The 16664-nt window shown below is 37.7% G+C and overlaps 1 protein-coding gene across 1 annotated transcript in view; it reads left to right on the forward strand.

Moving 5' to 3' along the window:
* The window catches only part of SIPA1L1 (signal induced proliferation associated 1 like 1), a 321807-nt gene that overhangs the window by 192373 nt on the left and 112770 nt on the right, over positions 1–16664 (forward strand). Inside the window, exon 5 of the mRNA XM_025042110.1 lies at positions 1032–2828. Within this exon, the coding sequence (XP_024897878.1) occupies positions 1331–2828 (1498 nt within the window). The 5' untranslated portion in view covers positions 1032–1330. The remainder of the gene's footprint in view (positions 1–1031; positions 2829–16664) is intronic.

Below are 16664 nucleotides of genomic sequence, written 5' to 3' on the forward strand. Positions count from 1 at the left end.
GCAAGAATTTAAAGGCCACCTCTTGTGTAATTCGTGGAGTCTTGGAAAAGGGTCCTCTGCCTTTATTTTCAGGATGTACGCCACCATGCAGGATTTTGTACTTGGAATCTGTGCCTCTTGCCTCCTGACTGACTTGCTTATGAGGAAGTTGGTTTTCTTCGCCCGTCACCTGGAAGGATGTTAACAGTTCTCTGTGGTTCCTTGGGGAGTGTGCAGAGGTCTAGCCACAGCAGCATTTTGTTTTTGCCGTCTTTAATAAATTAGCACCGAAGGGTGGGGTAGGTTACGATTCATAAGAAAATGCAGGCATTTTGTTAGTGAAATATTTCTAGCTTTAGGAGTAGATGAAACTAGAGAGAGCTTGGGAAGAGGTGGTTGTAAATGCTGGATTCGTTCTGAAATATTCCTCATTGGGGTAAGTAATAAAGTAGAGGAAAATGCAGAAGAGTGCTCATAGATATAATGGCTTCGGGAAAACTCTGTTTATTTTCTGTCTATTGTATTTACTCTTGTAAAATATGTTAAGCCTTTGTAAAGAAACAAAAGGCAAGTTAGGATTTTGAAATATAGAAGGTATTAAAAAGTGAGTGTTACAACATAGTCAGTAAAATATTTCTTTCCATTTTTAGCCTTGTTAAAAACCTGATTATGCATTGCTCTAAGTACTGAACTCTGTTGGTTATGTCTCGAACTTCTAGCCAGCACAGGGGTTCATGATATTCTATGCTATTAGAGGTCATTGGAGACTTGGGGTAGGAGCTTTGGTGTCCTCAAACGAGATCCTCCTCGCTCCTCCCCAATAGTCTTTTAAAATATATATAAATAATTTAAATGATGGATTTTATTAAATGCTTTTCAGTTCCTTTCTTTCAAACCTTCTTTACTAAAATATATGGGTTTTGAACTGTCAACCACATACATTAGGGAGTCTTATTTTCATGAGTCTGTTTTCGGCAATTGCATTTTTGTTGTTGTTGTTTTTTAAGGTGTATTTATCAAATGCTAATTCCAGTTATCCTTCTCTCTTTTAGAGAAAGCATGGGATTATGGCAGTCACAGCGTCCCAGTAATACAAATTCCATTCAGTTTTTTCTGAAAGAGAGCCATCTATTAAAGTGAAGCAAAGGAACTATTGTGGATTATAATGTTTTGAAGATCTGGATTTTCAGAAGTTTGAAAATAAGACATTCAGCCTTTTAAATGAAAAAGGTTAAGATTTCATACAACTGCTGCATTTGCTGGAAACCATTCTCCAAAAGGGAAGTACACATTTAAAACTTAGATACAATGGTCCTTTCTGCAGGGATTTGAGTCTGATCGCTAGTACATCATGACCAGCTTGAAACGGTCGCAGACGGAGAGGCCCGTTGCCACCGAAAGGGCCTCCGTCGTCGGCGCAGATGGCCCTCCCAAAGTCCACACCGACGACTTCTACATGCGGCGCTTCAGGTCCCAGAATGGCAGCTTGGGATCTTCTGTCATGGCTCCCGTAGGGCCCCCCCGCAGCGAAGGCTCTCACCATATAACCTCGACCCCTGGGGTCCCAAAGATGGGGGTTAGGGCAAGGATTGCAGATTGGCCCCCAAGGAAGGAGAACGTAAAAGAATCTAGCCGTTCAAGCCAGGAAATAGAAACCTCAAGTTGCCTTGAGAGCATGTCCTCCAAAAGCAGTCCTGTGAGTCAGGGAAGTTCTGTTAGCCTCAATTCCAGTGACTCAGCCATGTTAAAAAGCATACAGAACACGCTGAAGAACAAGACGCGACCGTCGGAGAACATGGACTCCAGATTTCTGATGCCTGAAGCCTATCCTAGCTCCCCTAGAAAGGCTCTTCGCAGAATACGACAGCGGAGCAACAGTGATATCACCATAAGTGAACTTGACGTGGATAGCTTTGATGAATGTATCTCGCCCACGTACAAGACTGGGCCATCACTACACAGGGAATATGGTAGCACATCTTCAATTGATAAGCAGGGAACGTCTGGAGAGAGCTTCTTTGATTTGTTAAAGGGCTACAAAGATGACAAATCTGACCGAGGTCCAACTCCAACCAAGCTCAGTGACTTTCTCATCGCCGGTGGGGGCAAGGGTTCTGGTTTCTCTTTGGATGTTATAGACGGGCCCATCTCACAGAGAGAGAACCTCAGACTCTTTAAGGAAAGGGAAAAACCACTCAAGCGACGTTCCAAGTCTGAAACTGGAGACTCATCCATTTTTCGTAAATTACGCAATGCCAAAGGTGATGAACTTGGGAAATCGTCGGATCTTGAAGATAACCGATCAGAAGACTCCGTCAGGCCCTGGACGTGTCCGAAGTGCTTTGCCCACTACGATGTCCAGAGTATATTATTTGACTTGAATGAGGCGATTGTGAACAGGCACAATGTTATTAAGAGGAGGAACACCACCACGGGGGCGTCGGCAGCTGCCGTGGCATCCTTGGTCTCGGGACCGTTGTCCCACTCAGCCAGTTTTAGCTCCCCGATGGGCAGCACAGAGGACCTGAATTCCAAAGGAAGCCTCAGCATGGACCAGGGTGATGATAAAAGCAATGAACTTGTAATGAGTTGCCCATATTTTCGGAATGAGATAGGTGGAGAAGGTGAAAGGAACATCAGCCTGTCGAAATCAAATTCTGGTTCCTTCAGTGGATGTGAAAGTGCCTCCTTCGAGTCTGCACTCAGCTCCCATTGCACAAATGCGGGAGTGGCAGTCCTTGAAGTGCCCAAGGAAAACTTGGTGTTGCATCTGGATCGCGTGAAGAGGTACATTGTGGAACATGTGGATCTTGGCGCGTACTATTACAGGAAATTCTTCTATCAGAAGGGTGAGTAGAGATCTTTTAATTTGTTATGCTGTACTTTCTGAAAATGAGTACTGTCTGTCTGGTTTTTTAGTAGTGTGACGCAGATTTCATGAATTCCTTCTTAATGGTAAAATAGTTAAATAGGTATTTGCTGCAATATATTTCTTATTGCATTTTTTTTTAATTACTTCCTCTTTCAAGTACAAAATAACTCACATATTAAATAATTGCTTTTTAAAAAACCCTTTGATTTAGTGGATGAAATTATGGTCTTTGTGTAGAAGATTTATGTCACCTTTAGAGATAAATGTTAGATAAAGTTGAAAATATTTTAAATAGAGCTTTATCTTGTGGATTAAAAAACAATCTTAATGCAGCCTTTTATTTAGGTAACACTCTTACAATCAGTACAGGACCATTTCTTTTCCACCCCGATGTTCTCATCAGTAAATGAGAATTGTAATATGTTTCTATCCGTTTCACAGGAATTTTAGTGAAAATTAGTTAACGTTATTTGAGAAAAGTCACAGAGCCAGTGTGTCTCAAAGCCGGGAATCGAGTTTAGGTCTTAATTTAAGAAGAAAAGGCACGGAAGAGACGTACCCTTAACATGTTGGTGACTTTCTTTCTAGTCTTTTCCGTTTTGGGTGGCGGGGATATATGCATATATTATTGGATTATACTTATATACAGTTTTATCTCATGCTTTTAAGAAAGGCCCTACGATTTTTTTTTTTAAGTAAGTAATTTAAATGAACTCTCAGAAGCTTTCTAACAGTGTTTTTGAGCAGCGTTATTAATTGAAGAATGAGTTTGTCATGCGAGCACCCAAGCTAGGAAACAGGATGCTCGCCAAGGAAGGGCATGCACCTGCGGACATGCACCTGCGGACATGCACATACTAGGAATTCGTTGGCTAGCTCAGTACCCTGCGGCCTGGCTGAGAGACCCCTCTGTGCAGAGGGCTATAGCAGTGTTTTGATTTCCCACCTACTGTTCTGGAGTTTTTGAAACTTAGATTTATTCTTCCAAATGCAGTTTTACTTCTAGTACTCATTATAGCTTTATGACATTGCTCACTTTAGAATAAAATTTATCTTATTACATGATGGACCCCATTCAAGAGGGCTTGTTCACTCAAAAAAATCTTATCTTGTTACTACTAAGTATCTAGGTCTCTTGAATATCGGTGTCAATAGCCCTGGCATCAATATGATAATGAAAACTCCAACTTCATTTTTAAGCAGTCTTTATTCTCTCAGAATAATTTTTTGGAGTTGAGATTTCAGAAATAACTTCTTTAAGTCCTTTTCTTCTATCATTTGAGATACAGGGTTTCTCAGTGTTTCCATCCTGACATTTCGGGCGGATAGTTCTTTGTTGGAGGGGGGATGTCCTGTGCATTGTATGCTGTTGAGCAGCATCCCTGGTCTCTACACCCTAGATGCCAATAGGTGTCCCCTCCCCGCACCTTAGTGTGATGAGCTGAAATGTCTCCAGGCATTGCCAGTTATACCTTAGGAGGTAAATTGCGTCTAATGCCTGATTTATTGTACCCGGGGAAATTTTTCACAGGTGTTTCTGAGCTGTCTCTAGGTGGAGACCATCTTGCTAAAAACCAATACATTGAGTCTAACATAAGAGAGAATATTATAATTTATGTTGTAGTAGGCATTTTTTTCCTATTAGGTAATATGACAGTATTGAGTGAACATTTTTGAACACTTATTATATACTAGGAATTTTGCTAAACATTTGATGTGACATGCATTTTCTTTCAGCCTCTCTGCCCACTGAGGTAGGTACCGTTATTAATGGCATTTCCTATGAGAAAACTAGGCTTAAGTGACCTTACTGAATAAGCTGTCCTGGAGCTAGTAATGTTGGAACCAGGACTCCACCTTTGTGCCTGACCAGGGTCCTGCTCTTGACCGCTGTGCTCTGCTTTCTCTATATTAGTCTAAATGGAAGGAGTATATTTTTGTGTTTAAATTTGGTAGAAATTTGTTTAAAGTATTTTTATCTTTCCAAAGTATGGGATAAAATTTTGAATGCCTATATTTCAGAGTAATCCATCTTAGCTCATAACACTTCATAAATTTAAAAGCCAGTAACTCAAAGTAGTTTCTAATTTGAAGTATAGAAAATACCCTCTTATCCAATATAATTGGAGCTGATTAATTGAAAATATCAGTTAAATCAGGAGATCTTGAAAAAATATACGTATTAAAAATATTTTATTTTAATTAAAATTTATAAAAATATATTTGCTAAACTCTTGTGAGGCCATGGAATTCTCTTTGACAGTGATTCTACTATTTTGAATTCTACATTGTATTAGTAGTATAAACCACAAGAGCAAAAACATAGACACTAGCAAAGCAATCTGAATCTTACGGAATCTTAGGTTTCATTTTTTTTTTTTTTGGTCATTTTTTTGTAGCTGTCTCACCCACATCTAATCCAACAGCTTTCTTTTTTAGTGACTTGCCTTTATTAAGTCTTTACAAAGCTCTTAACTTAGTTTTTAGTAGAAACAAGATTTATTTTTTATGCTCATATTCCATCACTTTTCATAATATTTAGTTAAATTTCATAATGACAGTAACAAGTCAACTGACACAGACGCGTTTGGAAGGACATAGCTGACTCTTCGTCAGCATGAAGTCCAGCTGGTGGGAGCAGAAATTCTGTGTTTGTGGCACTAGAGATTGCCTGCTAGTGCCATTGGGCATTCGTCATTGTGGTTTGCAGAGAGAACTTGGGACATTAGTCGATCCAGGGACTTGGTTCAGTGGAAGACAGATCCAGGGACTTGGTTCAGTGGAAGGCAGTTACAGACAGTGCCTGCTGTGTTTTCTTGGGCCACACAACTGGCAGATCCAGGGACTTGGTTCAGTGGAAGGCAGTCACAGTGCCTGCTGTGTTTTCTTGGGCCACACAACTTAGAATTTTCAAGTCTGGCCGGTCATTTGTCACAATGTGATAATATGCAACAAATTATGACTGAATAACATCATTTGAAGCTGAAATTAAGCCCCTAAAGTATGACTGAATATTAGAACACTTATATGTGTACTTGTTATCACTGTATAAAATAAATAATTCTGTCTTATAACTTTTTATGTATAACTTGGTTCACTGAAATTAGCGCACTAGCTCAGTTTTCCTAATCGGAACCTTAAAGTGAGTCATCTCGTGGAAAGAATACATCTGTCAGATGTAATTTATCTTCCAGCAACAGGGTGTAGTGCTGCTGACCTGGTGGTCACTTTAACCTCTTTGTCGCCATATATTTTCCATTTTTCTGTTTAATGCATTCCTGAACTCATTGTAGCTAGGTCTCTGAGGAAAAAAAAAACTTACTGAATTATACTCTACAGTTGACGTTATATGTAAAATTTAATTGTATTTGGGTAATGAAGCTGCAATAGCTTTTTATATTACATTGTTTTTATAAGCATCATTATTTTGAAAATTTGCCTCCAAATGTTAGCCTAGTCTGTTGCTAGAAAGATGCTGGACCAATAGAAGAATCCCACTGTTTGCACTTATTAAAATAAGCAACACACTATCATTGTTTTTTCCAGTCCTTTCTTCTGCCCTCTTCTCTTGTGTGCTCTTTCTACTGAGACTCACCCAGGATTAAATGACAGTAATAATATAGCTAACGTTTATTGTGCTATTACTTTGTGTTATGCAGACCTCCTCACTTAATGCTCAAGGACCCCAAGGTGAAGCTTAAGTCCAAGTGAAGCAACCACAGCCTTCCAAGGGAGGCACAGACTCTGCAGTAGGATAGTATTAGAATTAATCTGGTCATGTCTCTATAAATATGTTTTATATTTAGCTTTTATCTACATTGTCACCATTGTCAAAATACCGAGGAAATTTGTTAGTGGAAAATACTGTTATAGAAGAATTATATTGCCTATAGTTGACATGGCTTATTGAGGAGACTTTCCTGGCCGTTACTCATCTCATTTGCTATGACCATACCAGACATTTTCAGATTTGCACTGAGCACACAATTATCTTTGAGGCATGGCCTTCCTGAATCCCATTCAGAGAGACGAATTCATGGAAAAAGAGGAGCCCATGGGTTGCTTTGGCAGTGTGGTTGTTGTACCATTGATCAAAATGTTGATAGGCTTATCTGATGCTAGGCAGGATGTCATTCTCAAAGTCAAGTTACTGAAGACGCTGTGATAGAGAAGGGCCTCTCCCTATTGCCCAGTGGCCAGAAGCTGCCATTATTTGGTCAGAAGCTCATCTAAGAATATTTTCCCAGACCTGAAAAGAGGGAAAACTAATGCTTATGAACCTGATTATTCTTCTGAAAACTTTAAGCCTCGAGATTTGATTTTTTTTATTGCTCACCTTCCTTCTCCTACATCTCCACCTTCACCTCTCCTCACCCCACCACACACCTGTGTTTGCATGCACACATGCGCACACCCACACACGAATCGGGTTCAGCGGTGTGCTAGGCCTGGGGATTATCAGTCTGAGGACATAAGTTGGATTTCAGTTGCTATTGTAACATCCAGTTTTCTTTACCTCTCAACCTCTTATAATCAGCCATCTTTAATCTCATTTCTTTACAATATATGCCCTTAACTTCATTTGTCCTTGAAGTGACAGCTTTAGCACTCTGATCCATTCTTAATTTTGCTGTCAGGAGCCATGCTTCAAGTTCCAGTTTATTAAATGAGCTTCATTAAGTAGCTATTATATTTTAGTGGAGCATTGTATGGTACATATAGAACATCAGGGGACCCCATACAGCTAAGCTTATTTGTAAAATTCTTGCTTATTTTGTTTTTCTTTAAATCCTTCTATGAATATAGCAATATTAGATTTGAAGAAAGTATTATGGGGTGCCTTAAAATTCAGAATTCTTTAAAGTTATAATGTGTTTAGTTTTTTGATGTGGACGGTCTTATATTTCAAGTGATAAATTCAAGTCGACAAATCTGTTCCACTGAACCATGCTGTGCTCAAACTTAACAGTTAATTTCTGCCAAAACTAATAAGGAAAGATTTTGTATTTGTATAATTTATTGTTTTAATGCCTTTGTCTTTCATATTTTATTGTCATCACAGTTTATCATTTGTTTGAAGTTAGCTCTCTGGTTATGTAGTTCTTCTTGGGGAGATTTGGGGCATTAAATAACTTCTTGACAAACTAACTTAGGAATATTTTGCTGCTTGCTGTCTTTTTATCTTCTCAGGGCTTCTAATAGCAAGAAGGCCATTAGGTGTGAAAGTTTGCATGTTTGCTTCTTTGAAAACAAACATCCTCTCCTTTCTTGGCTGTGATCTCCTCAGTCCCAACACTGATTGGCTGAACTGTGTGATCTGTAAGGCATTCCAGATTTCACATTGCCTGTGCCATTCCAGTTTAGAGGTTCGTGGAAGTTGGTTAAAAGGGCGTGTGTTTCAGCTACTCCTTTGTATGTTTTATTTTTAAAATCAGGATAGATTGTCAGAGGCCACCTTTGTTCAGACACTTGACTTTATTCAAGGGCATCTTGTTAAGATCCAGTCATGTAAAATCAAAATTTGCTTTTGTAATAAAACTGGCGATGAAGACATTGCCCGTTATGTCATTCTTCAGCCTCTTTAAAAGTTCCATGAGAGAAATTTTAGAATTCGATGCCAGAAATCATTTTATGGTAACTTCCAAATGCCTGTCTTTCTGGTAATAGGTATGTTTTATTTGTTTGTTTTTACTGTATCTCCTATTTTCCCCCAAATTTGATATTCAACCATACAACCTTCATTATTGACACATTTGTTTCCTCTTTCCTCTTTTATTTTCTTATTTCTGTTTCATTCGCATGATTTATACATTTCCTTTAAAATTAATGACCTCAAAAAAATTTTTTTTGAAAAGAAAATGACTATACATTTATATCCAAATAAATTCCTCTATTCTCAGGCTTTGCCCCCAGTTCTAGCTACATTTCTCGCCAACTTTTAGTTGCTTCTACCTGGATGGCTATCTAGTTGGCAACTCAAAATGGTGTACACAAATTTTGATGTGTTTTTCTCCTAGAACAAGCCTCCCTCATCGTTGTCCCCTTGCTGTTGTGAATGCCATCATTCTCATCAGTTGGGAAGGTTTCGGTCTACCTCCAAATTGCTGCCGACTTCCTGATCTCTATGTCCCATTCTCAATTCTAGAACTTTAGGCCCTCATTGCCTCTTACCTGAATTCTAGCAATAGATGTCTTAGTCTCTCTATCTATTGTCTGCTCTCCTCAAAATCCAACCTCTTGCCTTTGCCAAATACAATCTAATCATATAACAGGTTATACTCTACATGATTATATCCATGATTTAATCATGTAACAAGTTTGTTGCCTCAGTTGAGTCCTCTGAGAAGCAGATAATGAGACAGTATAGGGATTCAGGTGGTTTGTTAGGGACTTGAGAATAATGCCTATGAAAGAAAAAAGGGAGAGGAAGCAGAGTTTAGCAGAGAGAGCTGTCAGCCCACGATGCAGATCAGCCAACACAGTGGAGCAAAGAGTGAGCATTAAAGAAATCCTGTGATGGGCAGTAATGGCCAGGCCCTGTTCTCCCGGACTTGCTTAGTTCTTGGAGGGGGCTGTCCAAGAAGAGTGTGGATGGGCTGGAGAACTGTAGCAGATCCAAAGACACGACAGCCAGAGACTTTCAAAACTGATTGTATTTCTTGAGGCTGAATCACTTGCAAGTCCTTTCTGGAAGGGAGATCAGAATGTTACATTTCTGGGTCTGCCACATAGGCATGAGTGCCTTCACTCAGGTTGGTGTGGTTTAGGGCACTAGAGTGGTAAACAAAGCAGACCTCCTGTGGAGCTTGCATTTTTGGTGGAGGGAAACACAATAAAATCACACAAAAGTATGTATATTTATGCTTATTATGAGAATTGATAATACAAAGGTGGACTAAGTAATTTCTAATTCCAGTAATTTGGTTTGTAATGTTCTATATCTTTCCTTACACACACACAAATTTATTATTCCATTTACTGTTAACAGGAGTGCCCTTCATATTTTTAAGTAGTCTCAAAAATTAATAACTGCACATTCATACCCTTATTTAGTCATTAAATATTTATTAAGTGTTTACTCTGTGCCAGCTACAGTGCCTGGAGAATAAAAGGAGATAACACCTGTCGTCATTGTGTGTTTACAGTCTGTCATTCATGCTGTTAACACAAATGAGAAACTATCGAACGTTATTTTTTTTCCTGTTTTTTAAAAATTATTTTTTAAAAATCTGCAATTTTCTTGTTCCTTCTGTCTGGAACTCCATTTAGATGGAAGGTAGAACCTCCGGATTTCTCTTCCATGTTTTTTCTTTTGTAATTTTAATTTAAAAATTTTTGTTCTTATTTATCTTTGTTCTCTAATTTTATCTTCTGGATAATGGATTGATATATAGCTCTCTATGTTCTATTATCCAGTTCTTTCATTTTGTTATTTCAGAAGTCATAATTTTATTCTCTAGGAATTCATTATTTTTGTTTTCCTATAGCTATTTTTCATAATAGCTTATCTTTATTCTATATACCCCACATGTCTCCACTGCTGTTAATTAAAAATTTTATCTGAGTTCTTTTCCTAGAATAATCTGTATCTTCTGAGCTGCATTTTCTGTTTTCTCATTTTTCTCTTTCATACTATTTGTTTTCCTTAGTTTGATTGTCTAGTGATCTTATCACCTTTATGAACAAAGGCTGAGGAGGATTGATTGGTGTAGGTGGCAGGCTTCCCCTGCAGTAAGTACTGTGGGTCTCTTTCCCCAGCTAGCCTCACCTTACACAGGAGGGCCGAGGGCTAATGCTGGAAAAGTAGTGAGATCTCTTAACAGGGAAGTGTCTTTGTGGAGGATAGGGGAGGGTGGTTAGAGAACAGTGAACAAGGTGCAAGATAGAACTGCATGCATTAGACTGGGTTGTTCTCCCTTCTTCCCTTACCCACCTGACAAGCTCTGCCTCTCCTGGGCTTGTGATGCCTGTGTAACCCTCTCCTTCCCAAAGGTGAAGATGCTATCCCACCACTGCTCCCCGCCACCCTGTGTCCCTTGTTTTCTGCACAGTGCTTTTCATGATGACTGCTGGTTCATTACCAGTCTAAGAACCCTTGAAGGTAAGGACCACAGATCAGGCAGGCTCATTAAATGTTTCACAATTGAATGAATTTTTGGTGCTGTTGCAAAGTCTATGAATTATTCAGTTGAGGAGCCAGTGTATCTTTTATTTTAGGATCAGGTAGAGGCAATGAGGGCCTTCTGCATATATGACCTTGTGTTATATGCCAGACACTGAATAATACGTTGCAGTTCCTTTTCCTCTCTTTTCAGGAAGTAAGACCACAAACAAGTCTGTGTGTGGTCACAGTGGTTTTGTGGAAATTAACCGAGACCTGATATCAGTCGATCCCCCCTAAACCCCAAACACCATTATGGAGACTGATTTTTACTATTGTAAATTTTATTAGACACAACTGATGGATGCTAAAATCAGTGAGTGACAGTTTGAGGAGAAACAGGAGGAGAAGCAGGATTTGCATGATTCCAAATTATCTCCATGAGGATATGTGTAAACTACAAGGAGAAAGATAGTAACTTTATGGTGAAGACACCTGGCATATGCCAACTTAGCAAAGTGAATCCAGGTCCATATCATGAACTTCATGAAATGATGCACTGAGTTTACATCATTTCTGTGGTTCTCTTCACCAAAATGCGTAATCTCAGTCCAATCATGTGAAATCACCACATAAGCCCAGACTGAGTGATAAATACTCTTCAAAGGTATCAAAGTCATGAAAAACAAGATTGGAGAACTATTACAGATTGTACGGTACCAAGAAAAAATACGGCTAAATTTAACATGGGATATTGAATGGGATTTCAAACCAAGAAAAGAAGGACATAGCGGAAAAACAGGTGACATTTGAGTAAGATCTTTAGTTAATGGGTTTTACCAGTGGTAATTTCCTGGTTCTGTTAATGATGATGGTGCTGTATATAGTTGCATAAGATGTTAACATTAGGGGAGACTGGTTTGGGGATATATGGAAACTCCCTCTACTATTTTTGCAACTTTTCTGTAAGTCTAAAAGCAGTCAAGATAAAAAGTAAAAAACAAAGACCTGTGGGTACAGTCAATAACAGCAGCTAATATACGAACCATCTGCATGAAAATGGTAGTGCTTCCCCAACTTGCTGTGTCAGGTGCATCAGAGCGACTGCTATGCTTACTGATTCCCATATCCCAAAGAATTTCTGTGCTCTTTGTTTTGCAGTTTCAAAGAAGTAGGGCCCTTTAGAACTGTTATTTCTGTGCAGTTGATAACATATTAAAAAAGCCTGGCATGTATTTTTTGAAATTAGGTGATCAAAAAATGTTTGCTTTATTGTATCAGTTACTCTCCTCATCTTCTCATGGAACCCCCTCTGCTGTACAGGAGGCCATTCATCTGAGCCTCAGGGGTGGGGTTGAGAGGAGATATCTTCCTGACTGCATTCAAGTCAAGTAGAAGCATTTGATGTAAAAGCATCAGCAGAAGCAACCTCTACAACTCTTAGGGACAGTTAGTCAACAAGTGTGTGGGCTGTGCTGAGGTTTTGAGACACTGCATAGGCCCTGCCCTCATGAGCAGCAGTGACTTCTGCCTTGACTGAATCGCTGGCAGTCTCAGAGGGACTTCCTTCCAAATCCCTCAAAAGCAGTTTACTTAGGAAGACATCTTGCTGTATTATCCCTGATAAGGAGGTATAAAGGGTGTTTTAAATATAAAGAAGTTGAGTTAGAGACAGGTGTCTCATTGTAATTTCTTTCATTTGGATGTTAAATACTTCCCCCCTACCAGCTGGTGTTTAAATTCATATTAACTAACATTAGAAGTAGAGTCACATTAATATGCAGCCTTTAAAACCAGTCTTTAAACTCATTGACCATTTTGTACTTTTAAAAAATCTTCCTATTATAAGTTATATATATTCATTACAGAATCAGTAACTATTGTAAGTTATATATAAGATATATATTCATTACAATTAGTAACTATAGAAAATAAGAAAATCTTGTGTGATTACTAGTAATTTTATTTCTGTCTCATCTTTTTTAATACATGCATATTTTTAAGTAAAATAAGGATCATTAAATACAGTTTTATTTATTTTTTTTGTGATTCCATAATTGGCTATACTATCATTTATTTATAATTTTCCAGTTGTTGTAATGTAAATTCAGGTTTTCTAGTTTCTCGTTACTATAAATAGTGTTTACATCAGATGTTCCTATGTGTTTTTTTCCTGTTGACTTCTTTCTCAGTTTGGTCAAATCTATATAGACTGTCCTTAGAATATATTTTTAAGTGCATTAAATAAAAGTACAAAGCATACTAAAATATAGTTGTAAAAGTGTTTAAAATTTTGTGACATACTAATATATATGCTTTCTTATTGCATTAACAAAAGATCTAGCTTCAGGTTGGTAACTACCATAATGTCTAAGTAGAATGAGCATAATCGGTATTTTGATATCTCTGCTCTGCAGCAACTGTAATGAGATATGACAATGTCAATGATATCTATAGTTGTCAAAATCACATATACAGCTAATATTATACTGTATTTTTGCCTACGTTTATAATTGATGGAAATGCTATATTTCATTTAGAAGTTAGTGAATATAAAAGTATAGTTTTTTTCATTCAAGTTCATAGACCCCCCCTAATTTCTATCCATACACAAGTTTAAAAATATAATTATTGGCTATTTATCATAGATTGATACTGGCCAATAAAAAAAAATCTCTTAATTTGATTGTTACTCTGTACTTTCTGTGTTTCTCTTCGTTTCAGTAGTTTGTACTTTTTTCTTTAATCATTTTGATACACTTTATTAACGTTGACATAACTTCATATTAGTTTATGTTTTATTGGCAAGTTAGGGGCTATTAAGGGCAGCTTAGTTATCTGCAATTTTAAGCCCCAGAACTTTATGCAATTTTGGCAAATACACCATCCTACTTTGGAAAGAAGAATTGGAACTTCAGAGTACTGTGCATTTTGTAAATGTGGGCAATTACTCTTGTGCAACAAAAATTATAAGCTTAGTGGAGTGTTTTAGAACAGAATCCTGGCCGGTGGCCAGTCCTGTGTAAATGTCCCCATCTATGACTCTGACCTGCTTTTGATTATGATGCAATGTCTTAGGCTATTTAGTTCTTATGGAATCTCCTCCACCCTTATAATTAGGATTAGCCCATATGCGCCAGAGACTGAGAATCCCTGAGGTGTCCTTCTCAGAAAGAGCTATTCTTTAACAGTTTGCCTCCACTTTGGCAAACCTGTGTTTCGTTTTAAAAGCAGAATATGCTGCAGCTGCCTTTTAATTAAAAAAAAAAAAAAATCTCTTTAACTTTTGAATCTGTCCTTTCTTTCTGATCTTGTCATTATCGTATTAAGATATAGTAAGTTGCACCAAAAAAAACAACAAAAAAAGAACAACTTGAACCCAGTAGGCAGATAAGCAACTTTACAGAAGCATTTGCTACAGCGAGTAGTCTTAGTTTCATCCATATTTTTTATCTAATGAGAATATTGAGAGTCAGATTTGTTGACTGCATTGACAGTGGCACACTTTTAGCCTACCAAGTAGACTCTTAAGAAATGATAGTTTAAAATATTGAAAATGGTGAAGTAATTTTAATTCTAGCTAGTAAAGTTGTCATTGTTCCATTCTTTGACCGCTGATGCATAATGAGGCCCAAGTCTGTCTGCATTGTACTCGTATCTTTACTGCCCTGTTTCTGTAGTCACTTAAGATGCCTTTTCCAGAAAACACGGAAGAGTTTTCATTTTTTCCTTCTGCTTAGTCAATTAGGGTAACTAAAATTAGAATGTGAACCTTTCTGTGACTTTAATATATATTGCTATATTACATACACACACACAATAGTTTCTGAAATGGTTGGTACCAATTCACAGTGCCACCAGCAGTGCATAAGTGAATGTATGACAGCTTTACCAAGGACCATTTTTTGCTTCAGGAATGTTAGGCACAAGATAGTACCTAGGTTTCATTTGCTTTCTATTTCTATGATTTGTGTTTATCAGATTATTTTCCCTATTTAAACTCTAAATTTAAACAATTCTAAAGAACTATTTTAAGCCATGAATTGTAACTTTGCAAATAATAAAAAATAAAATGTATTTTTGTTCATAGTTATACACAGTCCAGATTATGCCGGTATCCCTAGGGAAACGTACAACTGAAATATTAACACAGAGTCTGCAAATACGAAAACCAGTACAAGCGGTCCAAAAATTGCTAGTTGAAGCCCCATAACTCTCGTGATTTGATATTTCTTTTCTCTTTTACAATTAAAATGCCAGACTTAAAAACAAACAAACAAACAAACAAACAAATAAATAAAATTAAAATTAACGTTTTTTTGCGTTGAGTGCACATGCTTATATGTAGCTCATAACCAGGTAACAGGACTGTACTTGATCTAATTACTTGGAGCTTTGAATTATTTACTGTTTCCCCTCCCTAAGAATATGAAATTTTATTGAAGATATGTCAACCAAAAATATAGCTACTTGTGTGGAATGTCCTAGTGATGGCAGAACTACTCATTGGCAGTCTTTTTACCATCCTTGTTAAAACTCGAGAACCAGAACTAACAAGAAAACTTCAGACTAAACATTTATGTATGTCTTAAATATGAAAAATGAAGGTGGAGGAAATCAACCACACATAGATAAGACAATATTTCTCCCTTTTAACACAGTGAAACCTTGTCTCTATAGCACATCAACCAATAAAGTTTGATGTGTGATCGGTCTAGTTAATCCCTTTAGGCACCAAAATTTATTTAACTTTTTAAAATTCATAGTATAATTTTAGAAACTTTTGGAAAGATCATGTATATGTAATGGCTAAGAAATTGAGCTTTGAAATCAGTAGTTAAAATTGTGTGTTTGAATTCTGATACTGCTCTTTACTAGTTGTGTCTGGGAAGTGACTTACACTCTCTAAATCATGGTTATCACATCTGTAAAAAAGAAGGAAATACCTGTATTTTCATGGTTGATGTGACTATTAGAGTGATTGGCAATATGCCTCAATTCGCTGCATTACGTTATTCTAATACCATGATTCTAATATGGTGATTGCAGTATTGTTTTTTGGCATTCCAGTAGGCTGGCACTAAAATATGCCTGTATTTCAATTCATTCATAAGCAGATTTATCCGCCTTACTCGAGTGTCCAGTTCCTCTTCCCTTCCTGACTTTCATCATCCTGAATTCTCTCACCAGAGGCTTCCTAGCCTTTCTTTGTCTGCATCTCTCCTGTCCTTGTTCCCCTTCTTCTCCTTCTGCTCCACCTCCCCACCCCCACCCCAAAAGACAAAGCCGATTGTGGATCCGGCTGGAAGAGCTGGCTACAATTGGTCAATAGCTCCATTAGCAAAGGATGGAGGTAAATGGCAGGTAGGAAAAAATAAAAAATACAACATAGAGCAAGTAAGTACGGCTGCTCAAAGGCTCTAGTCCTGAGTGGAAAGTACTGCAGTCCAGTGAAACTGAAGGACAGACAGAGTCAACAGTGGGCAGAAAGACCAGTATTTTATTTTTTTATTTTATTTTATTTATTTTAATTTTTAATTTTATTTTTAAATTAAAGTTATTGCTTGGTTGACCTCGCAGATTGCAAGGACCTTGTCAGTTTATAATCCCTTACTTTTTATGCCTACAGCACCTGGTCTTCCTAGGTGGTCTCCTATCCAAGTACTAACCAGACCCAACCCTGCTTAGCTCCTGAGATCAGATGGGATCACG

Source organism: Pteropus alecto, unplaced genomic scaffold (assembly GCF_000325575.1).
Source record: "Pteropus alecto unplaced genomic scaffold, ASM32557v1 scaffold8, whole genome shotgun sequence".
NCBI classification, from domain to species: domain Eukaryota; kingdom Metazoa; phylum Chordata; class Mammalia; order Chiroptera; family Pteropodidae; genus Pteropus; species Pteropus alecto.